Source organism: Mesoplodon bidens (assembly GCF_964165515.1).
Source record: "Mesoplodon bidens genome assembly, chromosome: 11".
NCBI lineage: Eukaryota > Metazoa > Chordata > Mammalia > Artiodactyla > Ziphiidae > Mesoplodon > Mesoplodon bidens.
This window is the reverse complement of record NC_138167.1, coordinates 5,599,340-5,613,959: the sequence shown is the minus strand read 5'-3', so window position 1 is coordinate 5,613,959 and position 14,620 is coordinate 5,599,340. Positions and strand designations below refer to the sequence as shown.

The 14,620-nt window shown below is 45.3% G+C and overlaps 1 protein-coding gene across 2 annotated transcripts in view; it reads right to left on the bottom strand.

Annotated features, from left to right (window-relative positions):
- NCAPD2 (non-SMC condensin I complex subunit D2) overlaps positions 1-14,550 on the bottom strand; it is a 28,152-nt gene extending 13,602 nt beyond the window's left edge. The window contains exons 1-9 of one of the 2 annotated variants that reach the window (XM_081249532.1): positions 13,739-14,550; positions 12,820-12,969; positions 4,430-4,505; positions 4,083-4,141; positions 3,432-3,613; positions 2,983-3,125; positions 563-690; positions 367-490; positions 38-185 (exon numbers count right to left, since the gene is read on the bottom strand). In XM_081249532.1, coding sequence (XP_081105658.1) covers positions 38-185; positions 367-490; positions 563-690; positions 2,983-3,125; positions 3,432-3,613; positions 4,083-4,141; positions 4,430-4,505; positions 12,820-12,946 — 987 coding nt within the window. In that variant the 5' untranslated portion in view covers positions 12,947-12,969; positions 13,739-14,550. The remainder of the gene's footprint in view (positions 1-37; positions 186-366; positions 491-562; positions 691-2,982; positions 3,126-3,431; positions 3,614-4,082; positions 4,142-4,429; positions 4,506-12,819; positions 12,970-13,738) is intronic. The other variant, XM_081249533.1, reaches the window with a different exon arrangement.
- Positions 14,551-14,620: the final 70 nt, after the last annotated feature.

The following is a 14,620-nucleotide window of genomic DNA, read 5'->3' as shown; positions in this document are numbered from 1 at the left end:
CTCTAGAAACACCTGAGATCCCCAGGGGACCACCTACCTCTCCATCCAGATGGTCTAGTAGAAGGCACATGCTGGACATCAGGATGGCCGGGACGCGTTCCGCTAGTTCTGTCAGGAAGGCGGCAAAGCCCTTTGCCCCTGAAGGGTCCCGACTCAACTCCTGGGGACACTTCTGTCCAATCTCTCTACACAGGGGAATAAACATAGCCATGGCAGCACAACTTAATTACTCACGTCCCAGTAAGGGAAGGTAAAGTTGGTAGCTAACATCTGAAGGAATCTAATGTTACACAGAGAAGCAGTTCCCCATCTTTATACTCTCCCTGAGGGAAATGAGAATTAGAAACTTAGAGAAGGAAGGGTCACCTTACAACCTCTCCTACTATGCTCTTCATTCCATAATCAGTCGCCCAGAGACTCACAGCTGCCACCAGAACAGATGCCAGGTGTTCAAAGTGCTGCAGCATCTGGATGATCTTCACAGTGGCACCTGTGGAAGTAGTACACATGAGAAATCATGGGCAACACGAAAAGGGTGGGGCCAAGCGGAGCGCTAACTTACTCAGCATATGGTTATACCGCGTCAAGGCGACACCGAGCAGGTGTGTTACGGCTTCCCGGCTGGAGCGGTTCTTCTGGTGGCTAATGGTGGGGTTCTCCAGGAGGCGGTAGCAGCAGCCAGTCACCAGGCTGAGAACGGAAGAGTTGAGGTGGTGGCATCAGCGGTCTGGACTCAACTGCACTGGCCTGGCCTCGTTCATCCCCTCTCCGCTGCCCCAGTCAGGGCCTTCTAGTTTTCTTTATTCTATCGCCTTCTACACCAAGTTGCTTTGCTTTGCTGAGCCCCAGATAGAGACTTCCTCCTTCTGGATTACCAACCTTCAACCAGTTATAACGTCTACACAGAAGCTGAATATGTGATAAAAGACGGGACAAAATCACCACTGACTTCTCATTGTTCAATGGCCAACGCAGTCCTCATCTTAGTTGACCTTTCAGCTGCATCTGACACAACTGGTCACTTCCTTCTCCTTGAAACATGCCTCATTTCGTACCAGGAGGCCAGACTCCCTTCTCAGTTTCTTCAGCTGGTTCTTCCTCCTCATCTCACTCTCCTGATGCTGGAGTGCCCCAAGGTACAGTACGTGCATTTCTGCTCTCTTCTGGCCATGCTTACTGATTTAGTGATCTCTTTCAGTCGCATGGCTACAAGTACCATTTATATAAATCCATTATATTCCCAAATGTGTGCTCTAGCTTAGACCGCTCTCCTGTCTTCCTCCAGCTTTGTACATTCCACAACCAAATCTGACGTTACTTGGATGTCTGATAGGCACCTCCAGCTTTCTATGTCCAAAGCAGAGCTTCTACGGTGCCCCCAAACACGCCCCCGCAGCCTTCCCCGTTACTTCAGTTACCGGCAGCTCCATTCTTCCACATGCTCAGGCAAAAGCCCTGGGTGAGTCGCCCTCGACCACAGCCGCCCTCAGACCTCACACCCACGTGTCAGCTCATCCCGTAGGCTCTCCTTAGAGAACAAGTACACGCTGCACCCGCTTCTCCCCATCTCCACCGCCCTCCTGGGCCTCACCACTGTCATCTCTTGCCCAAGTAACCACCACAGCCTCCTTACTGGTCTCCCGCTTTCCTCCTTTCCCTCCAGAGTCTGTTTCAACACAACTGCCAGGATGACCTTGCTGAAGACGAGCCAGACCACCTCACTGCCCTGCTCGGAACCCGAGTGGCCCCATCTCACTCCGATAAATGCCAAAAACCGTGATGGCCTGTGAGGACCTGCAATTGGCTCCCTGCTGCCCCGACCTCACAGCCTACCCTTCACCCTGTCTCAGCTGCCAGCTCTGGCCTCAGTGTTATGACTGATATGTGCTCAGCACACTCCCTGCTTTGTCCTTGCTGTTTCCTGCCCTTGCCCTTGCTCTCCCTCCAAATATCCTCACGGCTCTCATTACCTTCTCGAGCGCTTTGCTCCAACGTCACCATCTCAAAGAGGTCTTGCCAGAAGAGCTGATAAAGGTTACAACACTTTCCCATCAAACTTCCCACTCCCTCCACTATCTTTCTCCACAGTAATAAACTATAAGACATACTATATATTTTTACTTATTTAAAAAATTGTCTTCTGATCTAAAATATAAACTCTAAGAGGGCAGAAACGCTGGCTTTCAGTGACTTTAATGACACCAGCCATGCACCTAGGAGATTCTCAGTAAATACCGTTTCATGAATGAATAAATGGCATTAAAGATGAGAAATTCAACGCAGTTTCTAATCTTCATTATCTACTTCTGAACAACTCAACGTAATGGGAATACTTCTATGTATCACAGACAGAACTGAGGGATGAAATGAAGTATTTAAAAGGCATATCTAGTAAAGCAAATGTGGTAAAATGTTAACATTGTGGAGTCTGAAGGGTATAGAGGATTCTTTGTACTATTCTTGCAACTTTTCTGTAAATCTTAAATTATTTCAAAATAAAAAGTTAAAAAATTGAAACAAAACAAACAAACAAACAAAAAGTATATCTAGGGCTTCCCTGGTGGTGCAGTGGTTAAGAATCCACCTGCCAATGCAGGGGACACGGGTTCGATCCCTGGTCTGGGAAGATCCCACATGCCGCAGAGCAACTAAGCCCGTGCACCACAACTACTAACCCTGCACTCTAGAGCCCATGCACCACAACTACAGAGCCTGCACACCAGAACTACTGAAGCCCACACGCCTAGAGCCCGTGCTCTGCAACAAGAGAAGCCACCGCAACGAGAAGCCCGTGCACTTCAACGAAGAGTAGCCCCTGCTCGCCGCAAGTGAAGAAAGCCCACGTGCAGCAACGAAGACCCAACGCAGTCATTCATTCATACATATATATATGTATATATATATACACATATATATAGCATATCTAGCAACAGAGCCCTCATTCCTCACAGCCAATATCACCTATAGCAATCAACTACCCACCTGACAAACTCCTCTTCGATTACTGAGTGACTCCACAGGTGACGGATGTCCAACTGGAGCAGCTGTGTTAAAAGCTGAAGAACTGGTTGCCTCTCTTCTTCCCAGTCAAAGCCATGGGTTGCCTTGGCCCGGGCTTTCCTACCCTAAAGAAGGATATACTTAAGAAAAAATAAGCCGAAAGGATCATGATCTTCTAGTCTGAGTGCCCAAACTATCCAGTATTGAGACAAGGTAGAAGGTAAGACGGAAGTATTACAAGTTCCGAAATATGAAAGAGCTGCTTGTCAGCAAGAGATACATTTGATACTTTTGAGGACCTCCTCATAAACCTTAAACATGGGTCAAGGGCAGAAAGGAAAAGATTCTCAGAATCACTGAATTCCGTCTTTTCCACCAATTCCCGTATCTCCCCAGATCCCATATTAAGTGAGCCAGGAATAACAAATTACCTTCCCACCAAGGTCCAGGTCCATGAGGCTTGTCTGGCTGGTCATGGTCTCAAAGGATTCCAAGAGGCGTATCAGAGCATAGCAGTTCATCTTGAGGGCATTTAGGTGTGCGCTTCTATCTGACCCCCTCAAAGTTGCATCATCCAAGATGGCGGGAAGTTCCTGGGTGTGGCGGGATACCACTGTGAGGGGCAGGATCTGGAGTCAGTTTCATTCACTTTCCTCATACAACCCAACTTCAAAACCCCTAGCACTTGCAGCCATCAGATTACCAAAGATCTGTGTTTCATCTCTCAGTGGCTACAACACAAGCTAAGTCCTCTGGGACCCCTGACCCTGATATCCTGAACATGCCCTATCCCTACTCTCTCACTCCAGTTATCCCAATTTCTCTCTGGTAACAGGAAGAACTGCATCTATTGAAGAGAGGCAGTTCAAGAGTGGGAAGAATTTATTGTTGGTCTGCCCTTACAGTGAACACACATTAACTCTGTATTGCCCACCAAGATTACAGACCTATAGGTCAGAGGTCCCCGGGCTTAGCCAAACCAACTGAATCACCACAGCCTTGATATCATCATGTGGCAGGAAACAGTAAACAAACAAACAGCAACACACACCTTCCATCCCCTACCCCCGACCCATAAACACCTTTTATCAGGAATTCCAGAGTATCTTCCTTGAGGCCAGGGTCTATACTTCGAAAGTGACTATGAGGGAAAGAAAGTGCGGGGGGGTGAGACAGGAACCTGCAGAGCCCATTCTAATAGATCAGATCGAAACTCAGGAATCTAATACTTAAAAAAAAAAAAAAACACGTGAAATTACTCGACTGAATAAATATGGTGGCAAGCTGGGGTAAATGCTCATGAGTAGAAATATCAGCACCCAGAACCATTTATCAGTGAACTATAATTTGGAATTTCAGGACTAACATGCAAAGTTAGGGCAAATAGCCACCAGTTCTTTTTAAAGTATCAGAGGGGTACTTTACTTACTGCAGAATGCTGTAGATGGTATCAAAATGCTCCAGCATAGCCAGGGGCCCCTGAGCTCGAAAGGCAGCCTGAAATGCTATAAAGATGAAAGAAACTGATCAGTACAGAGGGGACAGGCCTTTTTGGTAAGTTCTATTCATGGCAGAAAATGGAGTTAATTGCTTTTCTTGGTAGAATCACAAAAGTAGACACTTCATTTCAATGTAAACTACTATTATAATAACATCTGACACTTTGTCCTGTTTTACAATTAAAGCCTTACTTGAGTTTTATTACCACATCTCTGAACTAGATGAAGCAAACAGTACTGTACCTATTTTATGGGAAAATAAATTAAATGTCTGAGTAGTTATGTGACTTGTCCAACTGAGTAATGAACACAAACTCAGGATCTTTTTTTTTTTTTTTTAATTTTGAAATTACAAAAGTAGCAAAAACAGTACAGAGTTCCTGTATTTTTCACCCAGATAATGGTAACATCTTATATAACCACACTACAAGGATCTATTCTAAACCAAGAAATGAACATTAATTCAATGTTATTAACTAATCTACAGATCTTACTTGAATTTTGCCAGCTGTTCTATTTTTGTCCTTTTCCCAGACCAGGAGCCAACCTAGGACACCACAATGCATTGATTTGTCATACCTTCTTAGTCTCCTCCAATTTTTGTCTTTCATGATCTTGACACTTGAAGTGTATTTGCCAGTTATTCTGTAGAATGTTCCTCACTTTGGGTTTGTCTGCTATTTTCTCATGATTAGATTGAGGTCATGCACTTTTGGCTAGATCACTGGGAAAGGGAGGATGGGTCCTTCCGATGCATCACACCCAGAAAGAAGTAGGTGATGTCATGTCTTATTACTAGCGATATTAACTTTGATCAGTTGGTAGTGTTTGCCTGGGTGTCTCCGCTGCAAAGTTACTATTTTCCCCTTTGCAACTAATAACTATCTTGTGGGGAGATACTTCGAAAATCCTGTTTCTCACCACATTCTGCCCACTTATTTAAGCATCTATGGATGATTCCTGCCTGCCACAATTATTACTTTTACTAAATGGTGATTCGTCTGTTTCCATCATTCCTTTTATGCTTACTTAATGGGAATGCCAGGCTAAGTATGAGCTGTTACTTTCCCTTCATTTATGTATCCAATTATTTGTTTATAACAGAATGGGCTCATGAACGTTTCTTTTGTTCTGTGTTTTTGTTTTTTTTTTGTGGTACGCGGGCCTCTCACTGCTTCGGCCTTTCCCGTTGCGGAGCACAGGCTCTGGACACGCAGGCCCAGCGGCCATGGCCCACGGGCTCAGCCGCTCCGCGGCATGCAGGATCCTCCCGGACCAGGGCACGAACCTGTGTCCCCTGCCTTGGCAGGCGGACTCTCAACCACTGCGCCACCAGGGAAGCCCCTATTCTGTGTTTTAATCCATTCTGCTTCTTATTAATTTTGTTGCTCAGACTGTCCCATACTTGACCACCGGGAGCTCCTTCAACTTGGCCTGTGTCTGACATGCTTCCTTCACTCCTGTTCTCTTACTTTCCTGTACCACAAGATGTTCCAGGCTCATCTTGTACCTTCCCTGGCTCAGTCCTGGAATCAACCATTCTCACTGGAGTCCTGGTTTCTTTTATGAGAGAATGGTGTGTAGAAACCAAGTTCTAGGCCCTAGTTAAGATCACTGCTGTTGGAGCTTTTAGGCCCTGTCAGTAGAGAAAAGCAGGATATACATATATGTAGGTATAAATGCACACACCCCTATATTTTTATCTCTCTGTGTATATATTAAAAACATAAGGTAAACACTTATATCTTTGCCTAATCCTAGTATACACATAAAACAGTTTCAGAATTGCTAACCCACACCCCTTTAAAAAACAGATTTACTAACTACCTTATGCTAATCGTGTAAAGTTCTTTTACACAGTTTACAGTCAAAATACTGGACTTCCCTGGTGGTCCAGTGGTTAAGACTCCGCACTTCCACCGCAGGGGGCACGGGTTCGATCCCTGGTCAGGCAAGATCCTGCATGCCACACAGCGCAGCCAAACAAAGCAAAACAAAAAACCCGAAATACTGGGTTTCCTAGTTACTTAGGTTAGTTATTTTCTTCTGCAATCCTTTAGTGTGATTATGTCAAACATCTGTAATACACTTAGGTTCATTTGTTACCACAGCTTTTCCTTGATTTATGATGGGGTTACATCTTGAAAAACCCCCTGTAAGTTGAAAACATTGTAAGTCACAAATTTAATACACCTAACCCACTGAATATCATAGCTTAGCCTAGCCTACCTTAAACATGCTCAGAACACTTACATTAGCCTACAGTTGGGCAAAATCATCTAATACAAAGCCTATTTTATAATAAAGTGTTGAATATTTCTCATAATTTATTGAACACTGTACTGAAAGTGAAAAGCAGAACGGCTGTCTGGGTACAGGATGGCTCTAAGTGTACGGGTTGTTTACCCTGTGATTATGTGGCTGCCTGGGAGCTGCGCTTGCTGCCCAGCATCATGAGAAGAGTATCCTACTACATACTGCTAACCCAGGAAGAGATAAAAATTCAACATTCAAAATGTGGTTTCTACTGAATACATATTGCTTTTGCACCACCATAAAGCTGAAAAATCATAAGTTGAACCATCGTAAGCTGGGGGATATCTGTACTTGTATTACATTTTGAAAATTCAGCATTTGTTTTTTTTTGGGGGGGCTGCAGTTCCCTGACCAGGGATTGAACCTAGGCCACAGCAGTGAAAGCCTGAAATCCTAACCACTAGGCCACCAGGCAACTCCCTGAAAACCCAGCATCTTTTGATTCTCAAACTCAGTGCTCTTTTCATCTTCACTGTACTGCTTCTATATAAAAACTTCAGTATAAAAGGGAGTAGCAGCTAATTATGACTTACAACATGCAAGAGTAGCAAGGCAGTATGGGAGTTAATTTTTTTTTTTTCTGGCTGCGTTGGGTCTTTGTTGCTGCGTATGGGCTTTCTCTAACTGCAGTGAGTGGGGGCCGCTCTTCATTGCGGTGTGCAGGCTTCTCATTGCGGTGGCTTCTCTTGTTGTGGAGCACAGGCTCTAGGTGCATGGGCTTCAGTAGTTGTGGTGCATGGGCTCAGTAGCTGCAGCACGTGGGCTCAGTAACTGCAGCATGCAGGCTCAGTAGTTGTGGCACGTGGGCCCTAGAGTGCGTGGGCTTCAGTAGTTGTGGTGCATGGGCTCAGTAGTTGCAGTGCACGGGCTCTAGGGCAGGGGGGCTTCAGTAGTCGTGATGTGCGGCCTCTAGAGCGCAGGCTCAGTAGTTGTGACGCGCGGGCTTAGTTGCTCCGCGGCATGTGGGATCTTCCCGGACCAGGGATCGAAGCGTGTCCCCTGCATTGGCAGGCAGATTCTTAACCACTGCACCACCAGGGAAGTCCCGGAGTTAACTTTTGAACCAAGTTGTTTATCTAGCTCTTTCTGTGGATGGGGAGGGAAAGAATGCCACCAAATTCTTCTTTTCTGCACTAAGAAGTGGGTTTGCCTAGAAAGCAAAGCTTGAACCTTGTACTACATTATCACTGCTGGCTCACTGACCTGATTCATCATATTGCAGTGTTATGCTGTCCAGCTACAACCTGGTCCACTGCGATGTTTAACAAACTATTTTATTTCTCCAATTCCTACCGACTCCCTAGCACTATACCCATAGCATGTTCCCCCCTTTCTTTATACCTCTTCTTATGCTTTGCCTCTCTTCTTTTAGCAGATGACTGCTTTCTACTTTACCAAAAAGAATGAGACCCAAAGCATGGGCTCCTTCATGTAATCCTGCCCCTCTGTCAACAAGTCATTCTGCCAACACCTTCCCATTCTTTGCTTCAGTCTCAAGTGAAAAGATTTTCTGTTCTAAAGCTAAGCTGTCTCACTGCCCCCAAAGACTTGTCTCCTTTCTTTCACCTCTGGCTTCATCCTCTCTAGGGAATGCTCTTTTCCTGACAACGTGCTCAGGTCCCTACTTCTTTAGAACAAACAAACCAAAAATGATCAGTGCCTTTCATTTGACTTTGCTCTCATATCCCTTTAAAATTTTGTGTAATCTTTCTCAATTCCCTGAAACCTAGTTTCTGAGATTTACCAATCTAACAGCTATTCTCTCAAAGATTACCCATTGCCTATTTTTTATTACATCCAATGATTCTCTCCATTCACATCCCTCTTTACTTCTCCGAAGCATCACCCGCTGATCTAGTCTAGTCACCCTGTTTAGGTTTACATGTGGCTTGAACATTTACTAGGCTAAGCTACTTAGCTTACCAAGTCTCAGTTTCCTCTTTTGTAAATTGGGAATAATAACAGATCATACCTCATAGGGCTTTTCAGAACTTTTTGGTAAAGATTAAGTGAGATAATCCACGTGAAACAGTCAGGACAATACTTAGCGCATAATGTAACTCAGTACTTGAAAGCTATTTCCCACTCTTACAAACCTCCTTCTGTAATCTGGAAAATACGGTAAAATGAAAATGAGAAAGAAATAAACACTGTTAACACCTGGCTAATTTTTTTCAGTTTATTTTCTATGCATACTATTTCTATTGTTGAGGTCATATCACATATTCAACTCTCCTCTGTTTTTTAAAACATAATATTACAATAAGGATATTAAAAAAAATCTTTGTAATCGTTTTTAATGACTGCATAACATTCCACTGAATGTACCTCAATTAACTTCCTTTTCCTCTATCGTTAGACATTATGATACTTCTAATTTTTTCCACTAATTATTAACACATTTACTCCCCTTGTAAACCTGGATTATATCCCACTGACTGATTACCCCATTCATGTAACTACACAAATAAAAGAGGCTCGAAAAAAACATAAAACCATGCCAACTATCCTCACTCTATGACCTCAAGGAGGCCCTTAGTATTTCTTAGTAAGCCTATAACAAGTTCCCAGGCCTATTTGCTTTCTTCTAGGCAATTATTTCACACCTTTCCTCTGTTCATAACATCAAGATCATTTGCCCCCAACTCACCTTCAGTTAAAGGCTTCACTTCCTATCTCACCGAGAAAACAGAATCGGACAGAAGAGAAACTCCAATTGCGTCAAGGTCTGTGTTTATCGGCACGACCTGCACCTGTGCCCTAAGCTCTGCCTTTTTTTTTGCTGCTGTGGATAGTGTCCGTGCTCTAATAACCCACCTCCTTCCCCGAGCACCAGATCACTTACTCTGACTCCTTAAAGGATACTGCTCCCGACACTCGTTCACTCTCCCTCTGTAGCATCAGCTTTCCCCCCTCTCTGATTATTCCCATTCAGCACATACACATGTAATGTTGCCCATCTTAAAAAAGAAAAAGGGCTTCCCTGGTGGCGCAGTGGTTGAGAGTCCCCCTGCTGATGCGGGGGACACGGGTTCGTGCCCCGGTGTGGGAAGATCCCACATGCTGCGGAGCGGCTGGGCCCGTGAGCCACGGCCGCTGAGCCTGCGCGTCCGGAGCCTGTGCTCCGCAAAGGGAGAGGCCGCAACAGTGAGAGGCCCTCGTACTGCAAAAAAAAAAAAAAAAAAAGTCCTCCCTTGACTCTGCCTTCCCCTCCAGCTACGCCCTATTTCTCTGCTACTCTTTAAAGCAAAACAACCAGAAAGGGTTATCTAAACTCATCATCTCTAACCTCTCTCCTCCCATTTTCTCATAAACGTATTCCAATCAGGCTTGATTCCCACGGCTCTGAAATAGTGTTCAAGGTTACCAGCCATTGCCACATTGCTAAGTCCAGCAATTAAATGTGCAGCTGATCTCTCCTTTCCCTTTTGAAATTTCTCTTAATTTAGCATCTTTGTTCACTTTCTGCCTCAACAACTAGTCCTTAGTTTCTTCTACTGGTTCTCTCTCATTTTCCCAGCCTCTAAATGTTGGACTGTCTTAGGTCATATGTCTTGAAACTGCTTTTCTTCTCCATCAATACTTACTCCAATCTCACAGCTTTACACACCCTCTACATGCTGCATATTAAATCCCAAATGTGTACCGTTAGCTGGAACCTCTCCCCTGAACTCCACAGTCATATAACCAACAGTCTCAACGTGCTCCTCTCACACTCTACCCATCTCAGTAAATGACAACTCCATTCTTCTAGTTGCTCAAGCCAAAAAGCCTTATTTATAATCATCCTCAATCCTTCTTTCTCGAACCCTGTAAAGCCAGTCCAGCCCATCAACAATCCTGTTGGCTCTACTTTCAAACTTCACTCAGGATCTAACCTTTTATGATCACCTCCACTGCTATCCCCAGGTAAGCTGCCTGGTATTATTTTATTAGCCTCTTAATTAGTCCCCTGCTGCTTCCCTTCCCCCTTACAGTCCCTGCTCAACACAGCAGATATACTTGTAAAATGTCAGACCATGTCACTCCTGTGCTCAAAACACAATGGCTTTCAAGCTCACTCTCTCTGAAGCTAAAGTCTTTACCATGACCCACGACACCCTAGATCAGTGCTTCTCCAACTGAAATGTACATCCGAATTACCTGGGGATCTTCTTAAGAAATGGATTTGATTCAGTAGTTTGAGGATGGGTCTTCCTCCTGCATTTCTAATAAGCTCCTAAATCATGATACTAACGCTCCTGGTCTGAAGACCGCTCTGAAGAGCAAGACTCTAGAATAATCTGTACCACTTCCCACCTGACCTCTCTTTTCCTAGAGTACTCCCCTCCAACCACACTGACGTTTCCCTACCTCAGGGCCTCAGCACTGGCTTTCCTGTCTGCTTAGAATGCCCTTCCTTGAGAATCTGCATAGTTCACCTTCCTCACTTGTATGGTCTCTGCTCATATGTCACCTAACAGCAAGCCCTCTCTGATCATCCAGCATAAAATGCTAGTCCATAACCTGGCTCACCGTCATCTTTTTTATCTTGCTTTATTTTTCTCCTTGGCATTTACAACCATCGGACATACTCCATATTTATTTATTACTTGTTGAAAGCCTTGAGAGAAACAACACTGTCACTTTGGCTGCTTTATTTACTGTTGTATCCCCAGTGCCTAGAAAACTGCCTGGCACATAGCGTAACACCAGTAAATACTTGAACAAATTAAATGACCTGATCTTGTGTATTGATCGTAGAACTTGTATTTAGGGTTCTAAATACCAAAAGCAATGCAATTGTTATAAAAAGGACTCTTAAAAGGAACGAGCATTCATGTAACGAAGTGATGCATAATAACAGCTGAAGAACAGTTTGCTAGAGTGTGCAGCTTGTGCCATTGCGGATGCACAGATCCACGCAATATGGAGAGAATGGTCTCTCTGTGGACACCCATCAGTCAACTCCACACTCTGCCCTCTTCCTTGCTTACCAAATGGTGATATGTTCGGGTTTAGGGAAGCCTAGGTAATGATCTTGATCAATTTAGCCAATCTGGATAATTCCATTTCCCTTACCAGTAGTTAGGGAACTAGGCACCTGATCCAATTCTGGTTAAGTTTGTTATGAGACTTCTGGTAGTTTTAAAACAAGAAAGAAGAAAAAGCACAAGATAGAAAAATCCCTTCTACTTCTGCACATCAGAGCAAGGAGCTGTCATCTGGCAACAATGATGGGAAGGCCAAGAAGAAACAAGCTGGAATTGTATTATCAAAGTGCTTGATAATTAATGAACCCTACTTGTTGTAGGAGATAACAAACAAAGTAGGTTATTATTTAGATGAGGAAACCAAGGCACAGAGAGAATCAGTAACTGTCCAAGGTCAGAGTAGTGGAGCCAGGATTCAAATCCGGGCAGCCTGGCTCCACAGCCTTAATCTCTACTCTCTATAACTCTCCAAAGCAATCTAACTGACACAAGACACTTCCTAGAAGTACAGTGACATTATGGATGGGGTCTTGTTGATAATGCATGGATTGTTCTTGGTCATCTCTAGGTTTCAATGGGCAACTGCACTGTACATATATTGTACAGTGTTGCAACTGTGCACATATGCTTTTTTCCATTTTTGCACACTCTTGGAAATGTGATCTAGACTCTAAAGAAGTATTACCTGAAACAGGTCAAGTCCCAGACATTCTAGGAGCTATCTTCCCCTACAACTCTTAAAACCACCAATACTTTATTTTGGCATATGGTAAGAAGTCAAGATCTAAAATAAAGTTCTCCCCAAAGACTAACCATACACACCAAGACGGTGTATTGAATAACCTAGGGAAGGTGGTCAATGAATATACTCTTCGTGTAATGCAATGCTAGGGAGAAAACAGTAAGGAATAGGAAAGACATGTTCCGTGCCCCCATGGAGCTTAGTGGTGTAGTGGAACAGACAGACAATATAATCACATGTGGGTGGTTGTTTTGAAGTGCTAGGCACAGTGGCAGCTATGGAGTCTTACCTTTAAGGTGCGATGGAAGATGTCTGATGGACAGTACCTCTTGCACGACATACTGATTCACCCCTCCACTTTTCAACAACTCCTCTTGGGATAAGGGCAGATGGAATTCATACAGCTGGGGAGACATCTTTCCCCCAGTGGCTCACAGGGCTAGAAGCCAAACAGCAAACAAGTCAAGGGTCTATATCTAAGGGTCGTGTTTTTAATCTGGTTCTATTATTCCCCTCCTCCGATACATTACACTTTTTAGTCTTACGTCAAGCTAATAACATTATCTTAGAGCGTGTGAGATTAAGCCTGGACTAGAATCTAATTCTAGTTGTGACTCTGACACTTGGCCATGTCACTTAACCCCCTGGGCCCCATCTGTCAAGCAGGATTACTGATCTCTGATTACTTTACAAAATTTCTCTCAGGATCAAATGAGTCAAGGGGTATTAAAGTATTCAAAGAACTGTGAAGTGGCATATCGATGCGTTAAGTTAGCATTGTTATTTCTGTTTTTATGGGCAAAACTTCTTAAGTATATAGACACTGTCTCATCTGAGGCCAGAATGGTGACCCAGTATGGGCTAATGGGCTTCCTGTCTCCAGAATGAGAGAACATGAACGTTTACTATTTGTTTACTCTGTGCCAGGTTCTGTTCGGCTATTTGAACGTCCTATCTGATCTAAGTCTCCAAATGCCCATCTCATGAAGTGCATAGTAATATCGCTCAATTTACAGATGAGGAAACTGAAACTAAGAAAGGTTAAGCGATTTGCCCAAATTCCACTGCGGATCTGTGAGACTTACTGTTTCTACCACGTCGTACCACAAAGGACACACCCACTAGACCTCCCAGCCCAATACCGCGTCCTATAGCCCGGTGGCCGATTTTCCCGGCCTCTCCTTCCCCGCTCCCCCTCAACACCGCACCTTACAAGAGCACTTCGCCAGCCGTTCCTCCAACTCGGGCTGTAGGGCTGAAACGAAGGAAAAACCAAGGAGGGCACAAGACGCACCAATCTGCGACGCGGCACCCCCGCGGGTAGAGAGACCGACCAATACCCGCCAGGCGGAGGCAAAAACCCGCCTCCGAGCCGGGCGCAGCGCGGGCAAAGCCACAAAAGTGCAGTTCAAATCTCAACGGCCGCAAGGAGGCCAATGGCGACGCTCGCTGCAGACACCGGCCAATCAGAGCGCAAGAGCCGGAAGGCCCGAGGAGGGCGGGGCCTAGATTCCGGCTCCCCCACCCCGCCCCCACACGCCGTAACTCGCGGCAGCCTCCTTCCCCACGGGGCCCTCCTTTTTCGCGGTCGGTGGAGAGGAGGCCCTGGCGGGGCCTGCCGGAGATACCGCGTTTGTAGCTGGGCAGGGGCCGTGCCCTGGGACCGTGACCCACTCCGTCACCCCCAGGACAGGAAGCAAGTTCAGGCCGGCAGTTAGAAGGCTTAGGCTCTAGTCCAGGTTCCCCCATGTCCTCTGCCTTATGACGTCCAGCAGGTCACTTCACTTCCTCAGCCTCAGATTTCCTCCCCTGTCGAATAGGGGGAATAAAAACCGCTACAGCGCAAAACTGCTGTGGGGCACAGAGAAAGGAAGCTCTGGGTTCCAGGTTCTGGACCTTCCTCTCCCTCAGTTGAGGGACGCCCACGTGAACAGGAAAGGGTGAATTTGTTTGACCTTCAGCTTTGGGGGGGGCCCTAGGCAATGAGACGAGTCCCTCAACTCTTCCGGGGCTCCAAACCTTCCGGCGGGCAGACCGGAAGCGCCTCGGCTGGGCGGGGCGTCAAAGACTCTGCAGCGGAACCTGGGGGG